Source organism: Bos taurus, chromosome 2 (genome assembly GCF_002263795.3).
Source record: "Bos taurus isolate L1 Dominette 01449 registration number 42190680 breed Hereford chromosome 2, ARS-UCD2.0, whole genome shotgun sequence".
Taxonomy (NCBI): Eukaryota; Metazoa; Chordata; class Mammalia; order Artiodactyla; family Bovidae; genus Bos; species Bos taurus.
The window spans coordinates 62,801,129-62,827,751 of NC_037329.1; the positions used below are offsets into that span (position 1 = coordinate 62,801,129).

At 44.0% G+C, this 26,623-nt stretch overlaps 1 protein-coding gene across 12 annotated transcripts in view; it reads right to left on the reverse strand.

Moving 5' to 3' along the window:
• MGAT5 (alpha-1,6-mannosylglycoprotein 6-beta-N-acetylglucosaminyltransferase) overlaps window positions 1-26,623 on the reverse strand; it is a 398,270-nt gene that overhangs the window by 17,979 nt on the left and 353,668 nt on the right. For all 12 annotated transcript variants that reach the window (XM_059875762.1, XM_059875759.1, XM_005202537.5 and 9 more), the window contains 2 exons: window positions 18,940-19,056; window positions 10,494-10,568 (listed from right to left, as the gene is read on the reverse strand). In XM_059875762.1, coding sequence (XP_059731745.1) covers window positions 10,494-10,568; window positions 18,940-19,056 — 192 coding nt within the window. The remainder of the gene's footprint in view (window positions 1-10,493; window positions 10,569-18,939; window positions 19,057-26,623) is intronic.

The following is a 26,623-nucleotide window of genomic DNA, read 5'->3' on the forward strand; positions in this document are numbered from 1 at the left end:
AACTGTAAGCAACTTTGCCTATAATTCTTTAGGAGAAATCTGATAGCATTTACAGCCTTTAAGTATTATAATAAAGAGATTCAAAGTCTGATGGACACCAAAGCCTACTGTGTGACTGTACACAACAGGCAAACAACTAGGAAACCTAGATCACTGGACACCACGACAGCTGAAGATGCAAACGCTGGCTTTTACAGCTTGGTAAGAACACTGCAGAATGTCCCTCCTACAGGCAGTGGGAGCTGAGGGTGGTGTCTACACCTGCTGAGTCTGGTGGACTCTTAACATACTGCTTCTTATTCATTCTGAGCCTCATATGGTGACGCAGTCCAAGGGATAAAACTGAAACGGGGAGAAAGATTCTTCCATGTTAAACTAGGAGGTGGTGAGGCCAGGGAATGTGCTTCAGACCCAAGACCTAGACTGGGGCCTGGCCTCACCAGGGCGGGGCTTCGGGCACACTGCTCAGTCTGGTCCTGCCTCCACTGCTGGTCCATACGGAGTGATGCTGCCAGCCTGTGGGTGGCGCGGCTACGCTGAAGGCTGGCACACAGCAGGCGCTCCCCTAATGCTCATCCCCCTCCCCTGTCCCTGTGTGGAGGCGATACCTGTGCCCTGTATTAGACTCTGGGGGCACCGCAGCACTGGCAAGTGCAGAAGCGGGGCACCGCTGGACGGATGGAGCCCTGTGCCTCCCCCTAAGCAAGGCAGACCTAGCCCACCTGCTCAGTTCGCAATAAACCCCTGCAGCCCCCAGTGCAGGTTCCCTCTAGCAGGAGAGCTTAACTCGACTCCACATGAAGTCTTGGGTCCCGGTCACCCTTGCTTTGGCTGGGCGGGGGCTGGTCCAGTATGCTCTCACTAGTCCGTTCTGGGTACCAGTAGGACCAGAACTAATGAAGATATATTGGTGGGAATGTAAACTGGTGCAAAACTGTGGAAAACAGTATGCAGGTTCCTCCAAAAACTAGAGTTGTCACATGATCCAGCAACCCCACTCCTGGGCATACACCTGGAGAAAACACTAATTCGAAGATACAGATGCCCCCAGCGTTCACGGCAGCACTGCTACAATGGCCAGGACATGGACACAACCTAATCGTCCCCGGAAAGAAAAATGGTGAAAGAAGATACGATATACATACACATACACGATGGAACGCTACTCAGCCATGAAAAAGAACGAAACAATGCCATTCGCAGCAACAGGGATGGACCTAGAGTGTCACAATAAGTCAGATGGAGAAAGACAACCACCATATGACATCACTCATATGTGGGATGTGAAAGAAGGTGCGTGACTTTGTCTATGAAACAGAAACAGACTCACGGACGCAGCGAACAGACTTGTTTTTGCCAAAAAGGGCAGGGGGGTGAGGGAAAGATGGATTGGGAGTTTGGGACGAGCAGATGCAAACTATTATATATATGTAAAACTGAATCACTCTGCCATACACCAGAAAGCACAGTACCTTGTAAGTAACTATGCTAAGTCACTTCGGTCGTGTCGGACTCTGTGCGACCCCATAGGCGGCAGCCCACCAGGCTCCCCTGTCCCTGGGATTCTCCAGGCAAGAACACTGGAGTGGGTTGCCATTTCCTTCTCCAATGCATGAAAGTGAAAAGTGAAAGTGAAGTCGCTCAGTCGTCTCCGACTCTTAGTGACCCCATGAACTGCAGCCCACCAGGCTCCTCTGTCCATGGGATTTTCCAGGCAAGAGTACTGGAGTGGGGTGCCATTGCCTTCTCCTGTAAGTAACTATACTTCAATAAAATAAATTTAAAGAAAAAGAAAGAAATAGAGAAAATAGCAGCAGGCCCTTTTTAAGGCTCGGTGAACCATGTGGAAAGCCCGAAGGTGAACAGGCTTGAAGAGAGGGAGAATGAAAGTGTCCCGGTCAATGTGGCAACAGGTAAGGCAGGAGGCAGTGGGGATCTGAGTTACGGTTCTGGCTCCCAGCTGCAGGACTTCACAAATGCCCCTCAAGTTCCCTCTGCCTGCTTTCACATCTAAAATGCAGATAATATCATTTGTCTTTCAGTCCTTATATAACTCCTGTGAGATAAAAAATGAAGTGACTCTTAAGAGGGTACCCATGAAAATGTTAGTCGCTCAGTCATGTCCAACTCTTTACAACCCCATGGAACACAATCCACCAGGCTCCTCTGTCCATGGAATTCTCCAGGCAGAAGTACTGAGGTGGGTTGCCATGCCCTTCTCCAGGGGATCTTCTTGATCCAAGGATCGAACCCAGGTCTCCTGCACTGAAGGTGGATTCTTTACTACGTGAGCCACCAGGGAAGCCAAGAGGGCACCAAGAGATGTTAAATATCCCAAGGTAGAACATTATTTGCTGCCAGGGTTCAGAGGGAAACGTCGAGTTGCCTGGATTACCTATGACAATCGTGTACAAGGGCCATTTCTTTGTCCAGCTGCTTGCAGGGCACAACAGACACAACAGCTTGTCATAAACCTCTTCTCACCCCAGGTGCCAGCCCCACTGGGTGCTCATGGAAAGTGAGAGGTCCTCTGTTTCACCCAACCTCAGCATCAGCTAACAGGGCAATGCCAACTGGCCTCGTCTCCTTGTTCACTCACTCAACTCACTCGTTTGTTCATTTGACAAATACTGTACTTTCTATGAAGCAGAAAATAAGGGTTTGGAGTTCAGATTGCTTAGGTTTGAATCTCAGCTCCTCCGAGCAGCTGAGTGGTCTTTGCGAGCCCCATAACCTTTCTTTGCCTCAGTTTCCTCAACTGTAAAATGATGAAAATGTCAGCAACCACCTCAGAGAGCTGTGGGGAGGGGGGGAGTAAATTAATTATACTGTGTAAAGTGCTCAGAAATGTGCATGATCAAACACCATGGGTTGGCTCTTACTGTAATTATGAGCAAGGGACTTTTCTACGCCCTTGGGGATGACTTGGTTAAAAAAAAAAAAAGGAACTAAAACACCTGCCTTTATAGAGCTTCTTTTTAGTGAGGGAGATAGAGAAACAAAATAAATTAATTATATGTAATGTTAAAAGCTAGTGATTGCTCTAAGTAAGAATGAAGAGAAGATAAGGAATTGGGACTGTTGGGGAAGAGGGTATTCAGATAAGGCATCACTGAGAAGGCAACATTCAAGAAAAGACCTGAGGAGGGAAAAATGTGAGCCATGCAAGTGTCTGGGAAGGACATAACAGAAAGCAGCAAATGAAGTGCGGCAGCCGTGACAGCAAAGCGTCCAGCAGGTTCCAGGAGGAGCGGGCATATGTGTGTGTGCCCATATGTGCGTGTGTGCATGTGTGTGTGTGTGCATGCATTGGGGGTTGGAAGTAGGAAGAGATGGTATCTGGGAGGTCAGAGCACCCAGAGCTTGTTGGTGGGGGTGGGGGGGGTCCCATATAAAGCCTTGGCTTTTCCTTGGAGTGAAATAGAAGCTACTGGAGAATTCTGGGCAGAGGAGTGACAGGATCTGCTGAGCTGAGAACAGTAGACAGGAGCAGAAGCAGGAACAGAGACAGTTAGGAAGCCACACAGCAGTGCACAGAGAGAGAGAGAGAAAGAGAGAGAGAGATAAAGAGGACAGCCTCAGGCATCTTTTTCCAACAAACCTCCATGAAATGCTCATAGGGTGGCTTTGAAGGGTCTCTCAGGCATCTGTTCAAAACTTAACAAACAACTTTTAAAACTACCCTGGGTGCTGGACATCTGAATGTGGATGAGACAGAGTCTCTGGGGACAAAGGCCCACATTTAAAAAAATTACAGAGCAGTATACAACAGATGTCCAACCAGGATGTAAAGGCCACTGAGAGGACAGAGAGAATTAACTCTGGGGACGGGAAGGGGTGGGGTAAGTGTCAGAGAAGGCTTCCAGGAAATTAGGGACTTCCGGGCTGGGTTTGGTAGGCGAAATAGAAGTTAGTGGCTTAGCACAAAAACAGTGTTTTGCAGATAATTGGTGCTCAATAAAGAGCCACTGAATGGTTTTGGCATCCTGGGGCTTTGATAGAAATAGAAAAAGATACTATTCTAACCCAGAAGCTTTACATAATCAGAAGAGACATAAACAGTAATTTCCAATCTGGTTAACAAGCTCACTTAGACACAGAACATCTGCATTCCTCTCTAATAATGATTTTAGCCAGTCACCAAATTTCTCTAAGTTTGCTTCAGTATGAAATTTCCCTATAGTAACAATAGTAAGAAAGGTCTATTAATCAACACATTTATGAGAAGTAATGTTCTGAACCAATGAACACAACATACTATGAAAAAGAAGTAAGGGCGCTGCCCTTGTAACAAAGGCTAAGTAACAGTTTGGAGAAAATGTGATTCACCTAACACCCACAGAGCTGGAGAAGAAGGGGTGGGGAGAAGGGGAGGCTGCTCCCTTGGACAGAAGCGTTAGGAGGGACAACATGGGTGGTCCTTCCCTCTTGGTTCAGGTGATGGATCTTTTCCGTTAACCCTCTACCTTGAGTGGGCGCCTGGCTAAACCTTCGATTGAGTTATTACACCAGGACATATCAGGTGCAGGTGGATTCAGATACAGGTCTGGAAGCAGCATCTAAAGAAGTAAGGTCAGGAATTTGCTAAAGAAAAAAAGGGGTGGCGAGTGGGAAGCAGGTTCAAGGCTATGAAATTGGGATTTGGGCCAAGTTTAGCCAGCTAGGTGAGGAGTAAGGGGCATATTTGTTATTTATGTTACAACAGAGGAATCCAGAGCCAAGCACAGAAAAAGTGTTCAATACATCATGCGTGACTGACTGGATTAAACACATTTCAGTTGCTTGCTGGTACCTGCCAAGAAACAACTTGTCCTGTCCTCAAAAAGAGTGAACTCTGTCCATGGGTGGCCCCTGGGGCTGATTCCCAGCAGCAGGTGCAAATTTACATTTCCACAAGTGCAACAGATAAGGTGGTGGTGAAGCTGAGCTGTGGTAATGAATCTCTATGGTGATCTTTACACTGCAAGCAAACAAGTTCATGTTGCAAAGATTCAGACATGAACCTCCCACATTTCAAACTCTTCTACATGAGGAGTCTATTGGGAGAAACAAAAACACATGTGCACGTACACACGAATGTTCAAGGTAGCAGTCCACTCTTCACAAAAGCCAAAAGGTGGAAATGACCCATATGTCCATCAGTTGGAGTAAATCAACTGTGGTCTAACCATACAATGGAATACTATTCAGCAGTGAAAAGGAATGCAGTGCTAAGGCATGCTACAGTATGCATGAACCTTACAGACATTATGCTGAGAAACTGCCCAGGGGCACAAGAGTTTTTTAGGGTGATGCAAATGTTGTAAAACTAGATTGTGGGAGTAATTGCCAAACCCTAATAATTAACAACAACAAAAAGCTCCACTGAATTGTACCCTTACATAGAGTGAATTTGAGGGTCTGTAAATTACACCTCAATAAAGTTGTTAAAACACACACACACACACCTGAAATGCTCTTACAACATGCTCTTCAGCTATATTTTCTACTTCCTGTAAAAACCCTACATATACTATACAGGATGGCTGTGCGCACATCATTTTGCAAGAAGCTGTGTCTTTTATGTGAAAACCAAGTATATTGGTTTCTGGGCTCCGTCAGCAGAAGTTAAGGCTTTCAGAGGACCTACTCTGTGCGAGGTACCTTCTCAGCCTTAAACATGTATTCATTTCTTGATTCCTCTACCAACCCCATGGGGTAGGTAGTAGTATCCCCACTGTACAGAAGAGGCAACTTGACCAAGGTCACTGAGAGTAGGGGCTAAGCCAGGAAGTGAACTTGGCTGTCAGACTCTAGGGCCCAGCACTCAACCATTACCCACTTAACCCCCCTGGGTTCAGGAATGGCTGGGCAAACAGCAACCACCAATTTTTCAAAAGAGTGAATACTTCTTAAGCAACTGCCAACCTTCTCCCTGTGTCAGTTCCTCTTCCTCTTTCCCTGTGACCTGGCACTTCCACCCTCCCCGCTACACGGAGCTATCCAGATTCCCTGCCAGGTTTGTTCTTGCATCTAGAACATGCCCCTTGGAGGGCAGGATGGGCCCCCATGAACCAGATTTCCCAAGAGGTAAAGTTGATTCCACTGCGGCTCTTGGAGTTAACTCTTTTCTCCCCCTCCCTATCTCCAGAGTGCTTTTTTCATAAATGATACAGCTCCTTGCAAAATAATGTGAGCATGGCTTTCAGAAATTAACCTGAGCGTTGACATTCCATCAAAAGAACTTGCTCTACTCTTTGGCCTGAGGCACTGAAGTCTTTCCCAAGAAATGCATAAGGAGAACCTTAACAAGCCTGAACACACCCAGGTTAGGGGAGAAGAGTGCTCTGGATCTTAGAATACATTGGATTTTTCTCCTTGGCACCAGCTCCTACTGTGGGAGAGGGTGTTTCTCTTGGAGAGCAATTCAATAGGGCTTGCTATGCAAATCGACACTATTAGCACAGCAGAGGGAATGGGGGCATTAAGGGGAAAAGCAAGTGGTTTTCCTAAAGCCAGGATTCATTCCCGTTGGGTGCTGCCTGGTTTGGAGGGGGAGGTTGCCTGCTGTCAAGCACTCTGTACAGAGTACACACTGAGGCCCAGGGCTTTCTCAATTGCGGTCAAATGGCATCCTCTGGCCCCCGTTGCCTGGGGTGAGTGTGATGAACAACCTTGAAAGGGTTCTGGGATAAAAGCTTCCTTATTCCCTTAGCAGATCACACGGAGGGCTCTGAAGGCAGAGATCAGCCTAATTAGGGCTGTGGCGCTCCGACAGCAAGCGTGCACTGCCGCCACCCTTCAGAGCTTGAGGCTTTCCTGTTCACACCAGAAACAGCCTCTCTCCTCTCACTGCTCTTTGAAGATAGTCTTTGGGCGGCAAAAATAATGAACACTCCAAGCTCTGAAACACCAGAGCCTGGAGCTAATTATTAAGAGGCAGAAGACCCGATCTGTGAACCAATGGGGTCTTGGCTTCCTAATTTCCTTCTGGAGTTGGGGAACATTATGGCTTCAAGAAAACCCTCCCCAGAGGCCTAGGATAAACTCAAAATAGGCCCCTTTATTGCTCATTAGCAGCAATGAGAGAATGCTGATAAGAAATGCCCCTAAACACAAACAATTCCTAGAGTGACTTTTCTAAAACACCAGTCTGATAGCATCACTGCCCTATTCCTGAGTTAAAACCTGTCTTCAGCCTCCTCTTGTCCCAGAATCAAATTCTGAGTTCTTGAGCTGAGCCTCAGCCATCTTTTCATGATGTGTCTCCTCCGACCTCCTCTTGCATCATCTCTCTCTCTTCAGTCACAGCCACCTTCCAACTCACCATTTCTCTTTTTCCCCCAGGCCTTCACATCTCGACCTCTCAGGTACCCCCACTTTGCCTTCAGGACTCATCTCCCGCCAAGTGCTTGCAGATACTCTCCCTCCCCTCCCCCGTCCCCACCCTGTACCTGAGTTACAGGATCCCAGAGCACACCTGGGTAGTCGCTGTGACAGATGTAGTCAATGGCAGCAGCACTGCCTATCATCCTGACCCTGAAGCTACTTAAGAACAGAGACTCATCCTTTGACACCTCTTCTTCCCCAACTCCAGGAACAGTCTGCAGTCCCCTCCAGTTGACAAATACTTACAGAGCAGATGCATGAATAACAGCAGGCAGAAAAGAAACCCCTGGGTTTCTGTGAGCTGCAGAACTCTGCAGAAGAAAATCTCTACCCAGGAGAAGTGTGAAAGGGCAATTTTATGAGTATGTTTTCTAGGAAACAATTTTATTAATTGTCTCTCCAAGTCATTAGGGTCAAGATGAGCCTGCTGGATCTTGGCACACAGGAATGAAGAGCACACACACTCATTACCTTCCTTATTCATTTAATCATTCTTTCAGTTTTGTTCACCTTCTCCCTGACAGGCAGAGGGCTAGGCACTTGGATGTCAAGGGGACCAAACTGGGTGTGGCCCTGTATCCCTGAACATTTAACAAGGTCTATTTGGGGAACAGGACCTTCCTGTTTGAAGGGAAATCTAGTAATAGGTTTAAAAAGAATGGGTCACATGATAACTTCTAAGGACTGGCTAGCATTCAAGAATCTTAGGGAAGAAAGAAAGATGGCCTTCAAATAAATATGATAAAGTTTTTTCAAATATCATATGATACCATTTATATGTGGATTCTAAAAAATGATATAAATGAACTTTTTTTAACAAAACAGAAACAGACTCACAGACAATAGAAAAGAAACTTATGGTTACCAGAGAGGAAAGGTGGTGGTGGTCCCGGGGGATAAATTAGGAGTTTGGGATTAACATATACACACAGGTGACAATGACGGTCACTCAGTCGTGTCTGACTCTTTGTGGTCCCATGGACTGGGGCCCGCCAGGCTCCTCTGTCCATGGAATTCTCCAGGCAAGAATACTGGAGTGGGTTGCCATTTCCTACTCCAGGGAATCTTCCCGATCAAGGATCGAACCCAGATCTCCTGCGTTTCAGGCAGATTCCTTACCAACTGAGCCGCCAGGGAAGCCATATACACGCTAATATATATATATACTAATCAACAAGGACCCACTGTATAGCACACAGACCTATACTTAGTATTCTGTAATAACCAAATGGGAAAACAATCTGAAAAAGAATGTACATGTATAACTTAATCACTTTGCTGTATACCTGAAACTAATACAGTATTGTAAACCATATATACTCTTGATATAAAATTCAAAATGTCTTTTTACAATGTGGTGGTGAGTAACCATTTTCCCTGAGAGGAAGTGGAGACAGGAAAGGTGGAAGTGGGTTCTGGCAGGGATCCTGGTAAGATCTCAGCCTCCAGGAAGGGTAGTAAAGTCTGTGATGTGTTAAAATCTCACTGCCACAGGCCACAGCATCCCTGTCTGCACCTTTGGGAAGGGCTGGCAGCTTCTTGAGATCAAAGAAGATGGGAAGTATAGCTCTGGGATAAGTGTCATCGCCTGAGGCTCCGGCAATGCTGTTGGTGCAAGCCTGCATGGGCTCAAACCAACCGAGCATCCAACCCTGATTCCATGACTGAGCCCTATGGTTGAGACTCTTGGTTCTTGTTATCCAGAGAATGGATGATGATTGCTACCTCCCAGGATTACTGTGAGGATAAATGAGATGATGCGTTGGGATGTAAAGTCTGTATGTAAAGGGCTGCCCCCGTCAAGATAATGATACTGTCATTCTTGAGTTAAGTGTCATATAAAGAGTGAATGAGATAGTGATTCAAATGCTCAGCTCTCGTGGTAAAGTCTGATGAATACTACTGTAGAATACATTGTCACATAATAATATAATAATATATATTAAATAATCAACAGCAATAGTGTGTCTTTATTGAACATATGTGTCGGCCTTGTTCCAAGCACTTCATATGTACTAGCTCATTTCCACATTAGCCGCTTGAGGTTCTAGTATCATCCTCATTTTGCAGGGGAGGAAACTAACACATTCGACTACGGCCAGAAGGCCTCAGCGGAGGGGCTGGAACGCCAGTGGATGGCTGCACTGTAGTCTCTCTTTCCATTAACAAACGTTCAGAACATCAGGCCTGGGCCCCTGAAGCCTCTGTCTCTGGCTGGCCCCGTCCAGCGGCTGCATTCAGGGATGTCCATGGCTTACCACAGTCTGTGGCCTCAAATCTTTCCTTGGAAACCTGCCTTGGCCTACAGTCCATGCCTACTTTCAGTCTGAACACGCCATTTCTACTTTCAGCCTTCAGAGTCCTCCCTGCCTATGTGTCAAGATCTCTTGATCGCACTAAGATGCTCTGCTTTGAAGCAGAGCTCCTCATATCTTGTACCTGGTCAAGGACCTCGTATTTCCCTGCCCACGGGGGCTCTCGGCCTGACTATTTATATCTCTGTGTTATTTTTGAAGCCTAAGGAATTAAGATGTTTTAAAATGATGGCAATGACACTTTTGGTCTTTACTTCTCTGAGCACAAGACACAGTGTCCCAACTCTGTTGGGGGTGGTGGGACCCTAGGAGCCCTCCCCAGCTTTGGAAGTAAAGTTTTGCTTTTATCTGTTTTATATACTTGGATTTCAAGTAAAGTTTCATTTGAAAAGGAATCCTATTTTTAAAAACGTTTGAAAACCACTAAAGAGTCCTACCTATTTGGAATTACCGACATATATTGAGCCATCTATCTGTCCCCCTCCCCACCCAAGTCTTTGTGTGATTCCCGGACAAGGCACAGGTCTGATGGTGAAGGAGGTTTTCATCTTGACCATCCAGTCCCTCCCTTCAGTATCCATTTGACCTTCCACCCACAAGGAACATTTTTACTCCAATGACAGCCAGACTCCTCTGGGTGACCATGGCAGTTCATATGTTAGAATTTCAAGAAGCCCTCATCTAGCTTGTGGAATCCTCCAAATCAGGAAAATCTCACAGGATCATGGTGAGCTTTTACTTATTCATGAGTTGCCTGGGGTACCAGAAGGGGGGGAATGGCGAGGACAGATGGACTTCGGAGAGTCTTACCTGTTTTTCGATGAAAGCATTGATTCTTTGCAGCATCCCCTCACATGTGAATTCATATGGCATGTATGGCTCAATCTGCAGAAACAGAACAGATCATGAAAGAGGAGGACATGATTCATGTAATCTGTACCTATTTCTCCACTGATTCACCCACACTCAGGTGCCAATGCCTGCAGGCAGTCAGGTGAGGGGCTTAGAATATGAACTTGGAAATCAGCAGACCTGTCTTCACAACCTCCCTGTTCCTTATCAGCTGTGGGACCCAGAGCAAATGAACTACCATCTTTGAGCCTCAGATCCTTCATGTGTGAAATGGTGATAAGAAAAACCCATTCTTTGGAATCTGTGGTGAATATTACATCGAGGGAAAAAGTAAAGTGCTTAGTTCAGTGTCTAACACACAGCAGGCATTCAACCAAAGGTAGAGAGGGTCAGTTGTTGGAAGGTAAGATCTATGGGGCAGGGTCCATGGCTGCGGGATCATCTGTATCCTGGCGCTGAGCGGCAGGGCACACACTGGAACCAGCAAACACCTGGTGAATGAATGCAGGCCTCCTACCCTGAGAAAGGCATGTAATGAGTTATTTCATGACAGTGAAAAAACTTCCTTTTGTACTGGTAGCTGAATATGTACCCAAAGAACTCATGGAGCAAAACACAGTGATGACGCATCACAGAGATTTCAGCAAGAGGTCCCAGGAGGCTAGAAGGTCAAAGCCAACTTCTGCTAATGTTGGGCTCTTAAGACCATCTATGATTCTAGCAAGCCAAGACTGAGGGAGGACCAAGATATGAAGATGTTCTATGGGGAGCAAGTAGTGGGAAACTACTTGAAAGAAGGAGTGTGGGAGGACAGAACTAGGATCATGGAAGCTAACGAGCTAGGCTAGAAAGCAGGTCACTGGATTTCCACAAAGGACTTGAGATTTCTACCCTCAGGAGCCTGGACTTTATCTGAGGGTGCAAGTAATGCAGAAGGTGCCTCACTGGGGTGGGGGAGGCAATCTGATCAATATTGTGATACCTGACGGAAGGGAAAGAAAAGTGGGTTGGAGTTCTGCACTGCCTATGCCAACATTCTGAGGTCTGTGTCTTCAGGGGCAGCCGTCTGGCATTATTAACCTGAAATGGACATTACACTTGGGAGAAAATCACCAGTAATCCTATTTTTAACAACTTCAGAGAACCCAACAGCAGTTAGCACGTTCACCACTTCCCTCTTAAATCTGCACTGCTAAGTCACTTCAGTCGTGTCCGACTCTGTGCGACCCAATAGACGGCAGCCCACCAGGCTCCCCCGTCCCTGGGATTCTCCAGGCAAGAACACTGGAGTGGGCTGCCATTTCCTTCTCCAAGTCTGCACTTGCCTATCTCAAATCTACAGGGTGGAAGCCTGGACAAAACGTCTGTGAGGTGAAGCCTGATGAAAATGGGAAATTGACAGAGAAGATACTCATCTGTGGGAAGTCAAGCAGTTGGGCTCAAGGCGTATTCTCCCATTTTCTGTGTTGATTCATACATTACATTTGAAATCTTCATCATCTATTATTGTTACTTTCATAACGTGTCTTTGAATACACAATTAGATGACATATCACACAGCCATTGCTGCCCACATCTACCCAGAGAGAGCCAAAAGCGGCAGAGCCATAAGTACTGTCATACCAGGGCAGGACTATTCTGCAAGAACTGAGGTCCTTTTGTCCCTAGATAGTTCATCTCAGATGAGCACAAAATTCTTTAACTGACTTATATCTTCCAATCCTGCATCTTTTCATCTCAAGCTTTTGCACCTGCTGTGCCCTCTCTAACCCAAACGTAGTCCTTTACACCCAAAGTATACTTTTTATTTTCTTTTAAAAAATATTTATTTAACCAACCTGTGAGTGATTCCAGAAGCTTTCTCTAATTGGCTAGAGAATATGTCTCCCCCCATGTTTGTGGGAAAATATATGGAGGAATAAGAACAACAACAAAAAACATATAATAGAGGACTTGGCATGTCAGTTTCATTTATAAAGGGATAAGTAGGATTTCTAGAGTGAGGTAAACAAACAGCAGTGGCCATGTGTCATGCCACCAACAGGTCCAGCTATGCGGTAGAAAGCATACTAAACACTCAAAGGTAATTCCTACAACATATTCCAAAGGGCATCCATTAGAAATGAAAGTGAATTAATTCAAAGAGCTCATGCAATAAACACAGAAAAATGCCTCTTCCTATGTCACCCTACCAACCAAACCCAGGTTAACCAAAGGGATGCCGACTCATTACTTGCTCTGTGGCCAGTTCATTGTTCTAAAAGATAAGGAACCAATTTTCCTATACAGGAAAAGCCAAAAAGAAAAGAAACTATATTCTTACAATCTCTGCCAGTAAGTTCCATGAGCCATCTTGCTGTGGATGGGAACAGGGCCCTCTGTGTGGGAAAGCTCTGCAGCTTAAGGAATATTGAACACTGGCTAGTCTCTGATGTTAGATCTGTTGCACAGATTTTGTGTGTGTGTGTCAGTGAGAAAGAGAGTTTTCTGTCAGTCCTTCAGGGAAAGTCAAGGCCTCTTTGGGGGAATGGAAGGAGAGGGAATGTGAAACCACAGTGACTGAGAATCCCAAATAGGGCCAGTTATGGAGAAGCAGGGGGAGCTGTTTGATCATCCTGCCTGGTGGAAGGACTGTTAGTCATGGCCACAGGAAGGATGCCTGCAGACTGCACCATGCAGTCCCTCCTGGCCTTGGAAACTTTCCCTATCCCCCCACATTTTCCTTCATTTTCTCCTCTTTACCTTCTTCCTTCCTGTGGGATTTCCTCTCTCCTCTAGCATCGCTCAGTGTTCTAAGTCAGAGTGTGGATTTCTATGGGAACTACAATCTGAGATCAATTAACCCCTGCATGGCCCCACCTGACATGTGGCTTGGCACCAGTCAATGAGATATGGTCTTAGAAGGCAGAAGACCATGGGTTGAGTCTTCTCTTCTTTATCTACTAATTAGAGAATTTTAAGTTCGACACTTCATGTAATTTCTCTTGATGATTTAAAATGTAAGACAGGTCATGCCATTCCACTGTTCAAAACTACCCATCATACTTAGAATAAAATCCATAATCCCTATGGTGCTCTCTTTAAAGGCTCTACATATTCTGGCTCCTATGGAATCTTTTATGGTCTCCATTATTTCCAATAGGAAGTTGGTTGTCTTTCATACTATTATTCCCCTGAATATAATAAATTTTTCTCTGGCTACTTTCAAGATTATTTTCCTTATCTTTCATTTTTGGCAGTTCAGCTACAATGTACCTAACTGTGTTTTTCTCCATATTTATCCTGCTTGGCCTTCATTGAGCTCCCAGGATCTGTAGGTTGATGTCATTCATCAATTTTAGAAAATTCTTAGCCATCATCTTTTCACAAATGTTTCTTCTGGTCGTTCTCTCCTCCGAGATTCTCATCACACATAAGTTGGGTTGTTTGATGTTCCACAGATCTCATATACCCCCTCTTTTTATCTTGTTTCTCTAACTTCAATAATTTCTACTGACAGGTCGTTAAGTTCACTGATTATTTTCCTCTGCTGTGTATAGTCTGCTGATAAACCCAGTGAGAGAGTTCATTTCTGATACTGTCTGTACCTTTCGTTCTAGTATTGTTTCATTTGGCTTAAAACTTCTTTTTTCCATTTCTGCTGAAATCCCCCATCTGTTCACATATGCTGTCCACTTTTTCCATCAAACCTTTTAATATATTTGTCTCAGCATTTAAAATTTGCTGTCTGATAATTCCAACATCTGGGTCATCTCTGGGTCTGGTTTTATTGACAGAGTCCTCTCTTAATAATGCATCATGTTTTCTTGCCTTTTTGGGTGTTATATAACCTAAAATCTTGTAATTAAATGAGAAATCTTGGTACCAAATTTCTGACACATTTATAACAAGCTTAAGGGTTATAAGAAATCACTGCAGATGGTGACTGCAGCCATGAAATTAAAAGACGCTTACTCCTCGGAAGGAAAGTTATGACCAACCTAGACAGCATATGTAAAAGCAGAGATATTACTTTGCCAACAAAGGCCCGTCTAGTCAAGGCTATTGTTTTTCCAGTGGTCATGTATGGATGTGAGAATTGGACTGTGAAGAAAGCTGAGTGCTGAAGAACTGATGCTTTTGAACTGTGGTGTTGGAGAAGACTCTTGAGAGTCCCTTGGACTGCAAGGAGATCCAACCAGTCCATTCTGAAGGAGATCAGCCCTGGGTGTTCATTGGAAGGACTGATGCTGAGGCTGAAACTCCAATATTTTGGCCACCTCATGTGAAGAGTTGACTCATTGGAAAAGACTCTGATGCTGGGAGGGATTGGGGGCAGGAGGAGAAGGGGACAACAGAGGATGAGATGTCTGGATGGCATCACCGACTCGATACACATGAGTCTGAGTGAACTCCAGGAGTTGGTGATGGACAGGGAGGCCTGGTGTGCTGCGATTCATGGGGTCGCAAAGAGTCGGACATGACTGAGCGACTGAACTGAACTGAACTAAGGGTTATAATGACAATCATTTTTGTATTACTCTCATCCCTTATTTTATCTCTTTTTCTCACTCTCACTTTTTCCTTTACTTCATTTCATGCTCTTTTTCTTTTTAAATTTTATCTTAATAAACCAGTCAAAATGCTAGTTTCTATCCAGGTCCTACTACTTACTAGTTGTGTGAATTTAGGTAAATTATTTAATTTCTTTAAACCTTAATGTTCTTATCTGTAGAAGGATTAAATGAGATAAGGCTCATAAAGATGCACAGAGACATTCTACATGTGTAGAAAGAGCTTCTCCCTACATATCATCTATTATAATTACCTCCCCCCCCACCGCCCCAGTTAAGTGGCCTTAGTTTAAAATTATTTAAACAAATCTTTGTTGTTTAAACCACCAAGGGAAAGGGTTTTAAAATGTGGAACAGTAGATGTTCCATGGAGTGAACAGAGCCTCACTTAGGAGTGGACAGAACTTGGCAGCCACTCAGTGCTTTATGTGTCAGGCATTCCCACGAGATTTCCGTCCGACAAAAGGGATCTATTAGCTACAAGGTGTTGAACTTTATGATCCAGGATTTTCTGTCTGTACATTAACTTTTTAATTACTCCTCTTTGAGGCCATGCACACTTAACTAGGTGTTGTGGGTTGAACTGTCCCCCCAAAAAGATATGTTGAAGTCCTAACCCTGTGAATGGGACTCTATTTGGAGATGCAAATAGATATAATCAAGTGAGATGAGGTCATACTGATTGAGGGTGTACTCTAATCCAGTAAGGACTTCCCTGGTGACTCAGAGGGTGACATGTCTGCCTGCAATGCGGGAGACCTGGGTTTGATCCCTGGGTTGGGAAGATTCCCTGGAGAAGGAAATGGCAACCCACTCCGGTACTCTTGCCTGGAAAATCCCGTGGATGGAGAAGCCTGGTAGGCTACAGTCCATGGGGTTGCAAAGAGTCGTATACGACTGAGTGACTTCACTTTTTCTTTCTTTCTTTCTAATCCAATATGACTGATGTCTTGGTAAGAAGTGGAAAAGACAGAGAGACACACATATGGAGACCATTTCATGACAACAGAGACAGGGATTAAAGTGCTGCAGCTACAAGCCAAGAACACCAGAAGGTGGATGAGACAAGGAATGACCCTCCCAAAGAGGCTTCAGAGGGCGCATGGCCCTGCCAACATTTAACTTTAGACTTGGAGCCTCCAGAACTATGAAGGAATAAATTTGTGTTGTTTAAACCACCAAGCTGTGGTTCTTTCTATGGCAGCTCTTGAGGCTAACACCCTAGAGGACTCTGAGACTGAAGAAAAAAGAGCTTGCAATCTTTATGAGGAGGACCCTCTGGTGGGGAAGATTCAGACGTGCGGCAGACACTTGAGGCAGCCAGACTCACTAGGCACTTCACCTCTCGGCTGGGCCACCAGAGGTCTGGGGAACTTCTGCCCTAAACTGTTGAGGCAGAGATGTTATTGTACACGTCAGTGATGGGAAGCTCTGAGCAGTCACCCCAGAGCTCAATAAGTATACTCCCTCTAAAGGGACATGGACAACACTGGAATGCTCCTGTTCCCTGGAGATGTTCTTAGTAAGCTGAAACTGGCTCTTGTGGGGTACACATTTCTCAAAGGGGTCAGATGGTCCTTTACATGGCCAATTGGTGACTCCTCCCAGGATACATGCCTTTCTAGACTCTTCCCCGTGACTCTCACTGTTCCTCCAACTCTTATCTTTTTGAACCCACTTCTCAGTGTAGGTTTGCAGATCCCTACTCATCCTCTGAGACTTAACTCAATGCTGCATTCTCCTGATGTCCTTATAAGAAGCAGAGAAGACACACAGAAAAACCTACAGTTACCAGAGGGGAAAGGAGCGGGGAGGGATAAATTAGGAGTTTGAGATGACAAACTATTATATATAAAGCAGGTAAACAACAAGCTCCTATACTGTACAGCACAGGGCACTATGTTCAATATCCTGTAATAAAGTAAAATGAAAAAGAATATGAAAAAAGAGTATACACACATATCTGAATCATTTTTATGTACACAGAAAACTAACAAAATATTGTAAATCAACTATGCTTCAACTAAAAAAAAAAAAAAAGCAGAGAAAACAAACACTCCTCGATCTCTGGCATGTTGGTCTTGGCACCAAACACACTCCGCCTTAGTGCGGTGATTTGCAAGTATCTATCCTCACTCCCTGCGTGCTTCCCAGCCACCTGTTAGGTACCTCATTATGCTGGGTCCCGAGAACACAGCAGTGAGACAGATATAGTTCCTGCCCATGTTTCACAATCTAGTGAAAATCAAGACTATCACTAACAAAAATGAGAATATTATAGTATTACAATGGCCGTGACATACAAACAACCTAAGTGTCCATTGATGGAAGAATGGATAAAGAAGACATGGTATATATGTTACCTACACACACACACACACACACACTGGAATATTACTCAGCCACAAAAATGAAATAATGCCATTTGCAGCTACATGAATGGACCAACAGACTATCATACTAAGTGAAGCAAGTCAGAGAAAGGCATATCATTGTATGATATCACTGATTTGTGGAATCTAAAACACAACACAGATGAACTTGTCTACAAAACGGAAACAGACTCACAGACATAGAGGACAGACTGGTTGCAGGAGAGGGCTGGACTGGGAGCCGAGGCTAGCAGACGCAAACCACTACACATAGAAGGGATGAACGAGGTCCTACTGAAGAGCACAGGGAACTATATTCAATATCCTGTGATAAGCCATAGTGGAAAAGGAATATGATAAAGAACTTATATACGGATAACTGAATCACTTTGCTGTATACTTGAAACACAACACTGTAAATCAATTATACTTCAATAAAAAAGAATACTATGGCATATGTAATACTAACACTGACTTCATGTGTGCTAAGGCACTTCAGTCATGTCCAACTCTTTGCCACCCCTATGGACTGTAGCTTGCTAGGCTCCTCTGTCCGTGGGATTCTCCAGGCAAGAATACTGGAGTGGATTGCCATGCACTTCCCCAGGGGATCTTCCTGACCCAAGGAGCAAACCTGTGTCTCTCATGTCTCCTGCCTTGGCAGGTGAGTTCTTTACCATTAGAGCCACCTGGGAAGCCTACTGACTTCATACGACTGACTAAATGTTTATTATGATGCTGCCACTGCCTTTAAGCACTTTATATTCATTGTCTCATTGAATCTTCTCAAGCATCTGTAAACCAGATGAAACTATCCTTCATCAAGGATGAGGAAGGTTAGTAACTCAGAGGTTAAGTAACTGCCCGAGGGGGTGCCGCTAGATCCTAAGTGGAACCAGCCTCCTTTATGTTTATGAAGTAAGCATCCTCTACAGTGGTTCCGAAAGTGCTGTGCATACAGTAGGTATTTAATACATGATGCTGAACTCATCAGGAAAGTCCAGAGAAGTTAGTTTCTTATATAAAATTCTATAAGATGTATAGGTAGAAAAGTCAAATAAATAGATGCTATAGAAAAACATTTCCCAGTAATTCCTTAATTATTCCTTATCCGTCTCACTTCTTCTTCTTCTTTTTTTTTTTTTTGCAGGGGAGCAGGACTATCTTTCATGATCTTTAGGAGAGCTACATAATTAGGTCGAAGACTCAAGTAACAACTCAAGCTCCTATTACCGTACATGGGACCCAGGAGTCATGTCAAAAGATCTGCAGAATCCACACTCATCTGGACACCAGTTCCGTTTCCATGTCATAGAACATCCACCAAATCCGCAGGCCAGCCCTTTAGCTGGGCTGTTTTCTAATGCCAGAGTTAAGCTGACATGGAAATGTTCTAACTACTCGAACAAAGGGGCTGGGATGCTTTCCACACCATCCCATTCACATTACCAATGGAGAAGATGGAATAAAAGAAACAACCTTCTGACTTAAAATCGCTTTCACGGCATCTTCGACCTCCTCCTGATTGCCAAGGTCAATGGTCCAAACGTGTGGCCGGCCGATGAAAACTTCAGCGTAAGGATGCTGCGACGTCAGCTGGAAAAGGAAAAACAGAGCCTCAGTCTCACGAACACTGACTTTTTCAGCCTTCTGTGCCAGGTGAAGTGTAATGCTGTCTATGATTCAGAGTTGGACTTGTGTAGGTAACAAGTCATTTTCTGTTCTTCCTCCTGACGATGGAAACCTCCTAAGCACCCCATAAGCATGCGTGCAAGCTAACTCACTTCATTTGTGTCCAACTCTTTTTGCGACCCGATGGACTGTAGCTTGCCAGGCTCCTCTGTCCATGGGATTCTCAAGGCAAGAATACTGGAGTGGGTTGCCATACCCTCCTCCAGGGGATCTTCCTGACCTAGGGATCGAACCTGTGTCTCTTACCTCTCCTGCACTGGCAGATGGGTTCTTTACCACTGCGCCACCTGGGAAGCCAAGTCAACCTCATAAGCAGATAATAACAAAAGGGGGAGGGCTCCGTAGCTTCTCTGTTTTTGACCCAGCAGGACATCCACTGGGCCCTCCAAAGTCAGGACTGGATATGTATACCCTCTGGATTCGCATGCACAGCACTGACGGGTTCAGGTAAGGAAACCAAGGCTGTAAGGTGTGCCCGGCTGGTATCACCCCTAGTGCCTGTGGGTGCCCATCAGGTTCATGTGGGACATTTAAAAAGACACATGGGGACTTCCCTGGTGGTCTGGTGGCTAAGACTTTGAGCTCCCAATGCAGGGGACCTGGGGTTCAGTCTCTGGTCAGGGAACTAGATCCCACATGCCTCAACTAAAAGTTTGCATGTCACAATTAAAAGATTGCAACATGCAAGATGTAACATAACACAACGAAGATCAACAATCCCGAGTGCTATCACTGAGACCTGTCTCAAGTAAAGAAAAAATATTTTTTTAATTAAAAAAATATATATATTAAAAAAAAGACATACAGCCAGGCTGTCTTAGACCCTCTGGGCCTGGATCCTGGGCACTTTAGAGGGGATTCTAGGAGTCTAGGGGTCCCTGGAGAGTAAGAGGCAGGCCATGGCCCTGCCTGAGACCCACAGGGCAGGTCCAGTGATGTCTCCACACCCTGAATACCATCTGGAAGAAAGAGTTACATGTCATAACCAGGTGATGTGGGGGCTGTTACAAGTGGCTGTTCAACCCCTCAAATCACGCCAAGAAATAATGAACATTATTTCCTCAGTTATATCCCAGCCCTGAAAATCACCTGGATGGAACTAGTATCTACTATAAAATACTGGTTAGGATAGATAAGCATAATAAAATTGCAATAAAGTCATTACAGGTTTTAAAGTCGTAGAACGACATGTAATGGCACATATGAAAGGTGACAAAAAGAGAAACAAGAAAACCAGAAAAAACAGAATTTTTGTAATAATCATCAGCAGAACATTGGAACCTTAACAGTCATAAAGACAATTTGTGATCAGAAAAGCAAGGAAAGGCAGCTTTTATTCTAAAGGAGGTTTTATTTTAAAAACAAAGGGTGACCAAAGAGACCCAGAGGAATACTGGTAACTCTCAGTTCTTAAAAAACCCAGTTTTTAAGAAAACTAAATTTGCCCCTCAGACGTATCCCCACCTTTATTCTTGTATCCCTATAAGGGTGTGATATAAAGACAGCATTCTAGACCCTGTGAGCACATGTTCAGTTCTTGGATTGGCGGGTGCTTTCCTAGCCCCTGGCTGAGGACCAAGGATGCCAGATGCCTTGAGATGGGATAACAGTCTTGCATGGGGCAGAGCTGTCCACTCCCCACAGGCTTTCACATGCCTCCCAAGCTCTCATGTGGGTTCACAGAATCTACTCTTTGGCACAATTTGAATACACATTGAGTTTTCCAGGAACATAACTGCCATGTAAATCAAAGAACCTTTGTGTTCTGTTTTATTTGAATTTCACCAACGAGTCATTATTGTTTCAGAAAAATCATGGCGTAAAGTCAATGCCACCCAGAAGCTCTGGGTCTCCAGGACAATGTACCCTAACTAGTCCAGATGTGAAGCTGTCACAGTAACGCCAATTGTGTGTGTCTGCGTATCTGTGTGCACGTTTCTATTTAGCTTATCTTTCCTGATGGCAGTTATAAGCAAAAAGGGCTGACCAGCTTCACCTCAACGTCTTATTCCTCTTAAATACAAACATATTCACCGTAGGGAGGCATGAGACACCACCGCTGCCTTCCGGTGTGCTTCGTGAGCATGGTAGAGCATTTCTGGACTATGCATATACAAAATCTCTTTCACCTTTTTGCAAAGTATTTTCATTTCTCGTTCATATTAGAGTTAGAGAATCAGCCTTTTAAAAAATTATGTATGTTAGCAGGGCATATTACGTGAATTCATTTCAGGACAGACAAGTAGATATAATACACTTAAAGAAGGGGCTGGTTCTCTTTTTTTCCTTTAGACCCCAGTATACTCAGAGAACTGGATGATTCAGTGGGCAGCTCTCCATCTTGCTTTCGATCACTGTTCTTTGTGTCTTACCACATGAATGATGTGCATGCAATAGCTGGTGGTGGGGAAGCGGGGAAGAAGATAAATTACTGGGCACCCATCTGAGCCTTCGCTGGCCCCCACTCATACGCTTCTAGACGCAGGGATCCTAGGTTTTATTTCTGCCTCCTCTGCCAGAGTCACACCTCTCGCTAGCCTGCAGTTCCCCATCCGTCTGACATGTACCCTCTTCTTTTTGCTCATCTGTGTGCTGAGTGAAAAAGGAGAGTGGCTGCAGGCTCTTGGAGCTGGGGGAACATCCTTTTCTTTTTTTCAGCACATACGGTAGATTGAGCACGTATCCTCGAAGCCCCTCGTTGGCCAGGCACTGTGCTCATTACCCATGCAGGCGTTATTTATCAGGTTTCCCGTGTAACAGCGAGGATTCTCAGGTTTAGAGGGGTTTCCAATTCGTCAGGACTATATAGCCAGAAAGTAACAGAGCAGATTCAAATCCAGATCCTTCAACAACTTTTTACCTTTTGATAAAAAAGGAAGATGACAATTTTAAAAGATGGTCTTGAGTTCTTTAGACAAAGACCAAAAGAAGCTCAATGTAAACACCAGCCTTTTCATCATTTTTTAAAAACTTGCTAAAAAAAGAAAAATTACAGGACTGAATGTATGTCTGTATAAGACCTTCCCTGAAGCTGAGCAAAACGTCACACCATTTTCATTTTGCGACCTGGAGAACCAAGTAATTAATTCTTCCAATTGAATCAGGGTAAACGAAAGCTGCCGTCAATGTCACTATTTAGCAGTCGGTCTCCCCTCTGCCTCTTAAGGTCCCTGCTTATTTACAAGGTTGCTCTAGGCACTTAGAAGATACGAAATGCTGAGCCATTATCATCATGTTCATTTACATTTATGGAGGGTTACTTAATTTTATGAGTAAGGCTTTCTGTAATGCGTTATTCCCCATCTGAATGTTACACTCCTCCTCATTAATTTATTGAGAACCATCTGCTTTGAGCTACTTCATTGTATATCCATTAGTATGTTTACTGAAGTATATAGTTTGTAAAAGTCATGAAAATCTTATTAACTATGAGACATTATTTCAGAGTGGCCATTAAATCTCCAGGAAGAACATGAGTTCTCTTTATGGAAGAGGAAACGCTGGAGCCAGAGAATTTCCAATGGTTTACAATGTCAGAATAATGATCAAGAACCTGCTAATATGTTTCCCAATATAAAGATTAAAATACAATCCATATTACATTTCAAGTATAACTTGAACCAACCACACTATACTTAAGGCACATGAACTTCTCTTCCTGAGTATGTAGAGCATGGTTTTAAAAAGGGGTCCAATGAAGGGGATATTGGTTCAATCCCTGGTTGGGGCACTAAGATCCCACATGCCTCAGGGTGATAGAGCCCATAAGGTCTAGAGCCCGTGTTCCACAACAAGAGAAGCCTGCATACAGCAAGTAGAGAGAAGCCCCCGTGCAGCAACAAAGAGCCCATGTGCCACAACAAAGGCCCTGCTGCTGCTGCTAAGTCGCTTCAGTCGTGTCCAACTCTGTGCGACCCCATAGACGGCAGCCCACCAGGCTCCGCCATCCCTGGGATTCTCCAGGCAAGAACACTGGACTGGGTTGCCATTTCCTTCTCCAATGCATGAAACTGAAAAGTGAAAGTGAAGTCGCTCAGTCATGTCTGACTCTTAGAGACCCCATGGACTGCAGGCCACCAGGTTCCTCCGTCCATGGGGTTTTCCAGGCAAGAGTACTGGAGTGGGGTGCCATCGCCTTCTCCGAACAAAGGCCCAGAACAGCCACAAAAATAAAAATGCTGCTAAGTCGCTTCAGTCGTGTCTGACTCTGTGTGATCCCATAGACCGCAGCCCACCAGGCTCCCTCGTCCCTGGGATCCTCCAGGCAAGATGCAAAAATAAAAACAAAGCTTTTTCCCTGCTAAATACAAAGAAAAATTTAGACTTCTCTTCAAATGAATGCAAAGAAGAGACATAGATACAATTTATATGGATCAATTGTTGCTTAGCTCAAAAGATTAGCTAGGGCACAAAAAGATGGCTATGAAATTATATATGCTTCGGTTAGAATTTTTCAATTTGTTGAGGGGAAAAAAATGATACCTTCTAGGGATTCTTGACCCTTAGAAATCGGTACAAGTGTTGATAGCACTTTCCCAATTAAAAGCATCTTTGGTATATGTGCCGCCGAAGTGGGCACTAAAAGTATCTTTGATCAGGGGGATTCTGTGAGCTGAAAAGCAGAGTGCGGTAGCCCACATGCCCATGAGGTCAGGTTCACTGGCTCCTCTCAAAGCTGAGTCACGTCGCTGGCTATCAGCCTGCTCTCTGCACTGTCTCCAGCAGGGAAGGAAATGGACATCAGATGGAACCTGTCCTCCTGCATAAAGCAAAGTGACCTGCTTGGGGTTTCCCTCCAACTCATCAACATTCATGTTTCTCAAACTCGAAACCCACCTCTTCTTTTCCTTTAAAGCACAGCTCCTCCACCATCCCCATCTCAGCTAACCCAGCCTACTCACCACCTGGCAACACTCCAAGTTAACTAGCCTTCTTTAATGTACTTGGTTATTTCCTTATGCATTCCCATTGATTAAGCATCATTCTTATCATGCTTCCAAATCAGTCTGAGCTCCTGGGAACAGGAAATGTGTCTTGGTAAGTTCCTCTAATGTAGTGACTTAGTACCACAGATCCTGTGGGGATACAGTGAACATCTGTCAGCTGACCTCTGCATCCCAGCCCTCCTGTGGGGGCCCATGGCTGATGGAGTCACCTGTGGGAGGTCACTCATTGAGCAGCTATTGAAAGGCTCCGCCAGTGCCAGTCTAACTGGAGTCTCATTCCAGCACTGGTCGGACCATGTGAAGGAACAGGAGGAAGCAAATGCCTGGGTGGCAGCTCCAACACCTATTCCCTTTTTATGCTGTGAAGGATGAAAACCCTCTATCATCTCAGCAAAGAAGTAAATTACTAAAGGAATGCAACTGACAGGGTGAACACACTCAGCCACTGCAGCCTGATCTGATCTATATATCATCACATTACATCACATCACATGCTGGGAAAGGGGTAGACTGTGTTTAAGACGAGGCCTACTTTTTTTTTTTTTTTCCGGGAAAAAGTAGTCAGTTGCAACACAGTGCTATCAAAATCTTCATGAATCAAAATTTAAATTATCATCTAACTCTAATGATCTAGAAGGTACCAATCTAAAATACTTTTGATAACTCATTTCCCAAAGGCTTGTTATAGAAACTGCAATAAGAAGAGATGGGTTTCTTTGCTTTCCATGCACTAAAAAGAAAATTCAAGATGATGGAAAAATCACCATTAGAACACCACTGTAATAATGGTTGCAAGCAAGATCTACTGACACATAGTAAAAATAAATGGTCAAAAGTTGGAGGATCTACAACAGGCTGAAGGGTAGAGTGGAGAGGGAGATGGGAGGAAGGTCTGAGGGGGAAGGGACATGGGTGTACCTATGGCTGATTCTTGTTTATATATGACAGAAAACCATAAAATTCTATAAAGCAATTATCCTTCAATTCAAAAATTAAAAAAAAAAGTTGGAGGATATTTGCATGGTTTCAAAGTACTTCCCCCCAAAATAGAAAAAATTAGTAACTTCACAGTGGAGAAGCGCTGGCCAACATGACCTTGACCAAGTGATCAAGGTTACATCATCAGCAATAAGACACTGACATCACTAACCCCCTGATATGATACACTGAGGTCACATTACTTCTGCAGGATTCTTGCCAAAAATGTCTAATCTTAAACTAATCAGGAGAAAACACCAGTCAAATCTAAATTGAGGGACAGTGTTTAGAATCACTGACTGGTACTCAAAATGTCAAGGTCATAAATGACAGTAAAAGACTAAAGAACTGTCACAGATTGGAGGAGACTAATGAGACACAACAAGTAAAGCCCACCTGGGATCCTGCAACAGGAAAGGGATATTAGTGGAAAAACTAGTGAAATCCAAATAAAGTCTGCAGCTTAAATAATGCTAGGGTACCAATGTTAATTTCTTGGTTTTGACAATTACACTGTAGTTTTATAATATGTTACCATTAGTGGAAGCTGCATGAAGCACATAACCAAACTCTGTACTATTTTTGCAATTTTTCCATAAGACTAAAATTATTTCAAAATAAATAAAAAGCAAGTTCCAACAATTCTGCTCATAGGTATATATACCACAAAGAACGGAAAGCAAGGATTCAGATACCTGTACCCCCGTGTTCACAAAAGCATTATTTGTAACAGACAAGAAATGGAAATAACCCAAGTGTCCATAAACAGATGAATGGATACATAAAATGTGGTCCATTCATACAATGAAGTACTATTCAGCCTTAAAGAACAAGATTCTGACACATGCTACAACATGAATGAACCTTGAAGACCCGCTTAGTGACATAAGCAAGTCAGAGAAGGACAAATGCTGCATGATTCCACTTACATTAGGTAACTAGAGGAAGTAAGAGACAGAAAGTAGGGTAGTGGTTACTATTCTGTTCAGGGCTGGGGGAATGGAGAATGGGGCATTATTAGTAATGTGCAGAGTTTCTGTTTGGAACAATAAATGTTAAAAGATAGTAGTGAGTGGTGATGATTACATGATATTGCAAATGTGCTGAATTCCAGTGAACTGCCCACTCAAAAAAGGTTAAAATCATAATTTTTCATTGCGTATAATTTATTGCAAAAAGTGGAAAAAAACACTGAAAATTAGAAATAATTATCCAATTTAGGCAGACATAAAAACTTCACGTTTCCTACACTCAAATAAAAACAGAGGAATGACTTGATGGCCCACACTTTTTTCCCAGAGCTCCAAAGTTTCAAAATCGGTCATAGGCTAAAGCACAGATGCCTAAATTGAGATGTTCTCACTGCTGGAGAGCATCTTTTCAAAGTTTTCCAAAGAATAAGTTCTCAAAGAATAAGATTGAGGGTTCCTGATCTGTGCCCTGGTGCCTCCCACAGCATGTGAAGTTCAAATACTTGCCCCTCCAAAACAAAGAACTCAAATTCATAATATTAGCAGAAGGAAAAAGCAGGCAAATACGCACGCACG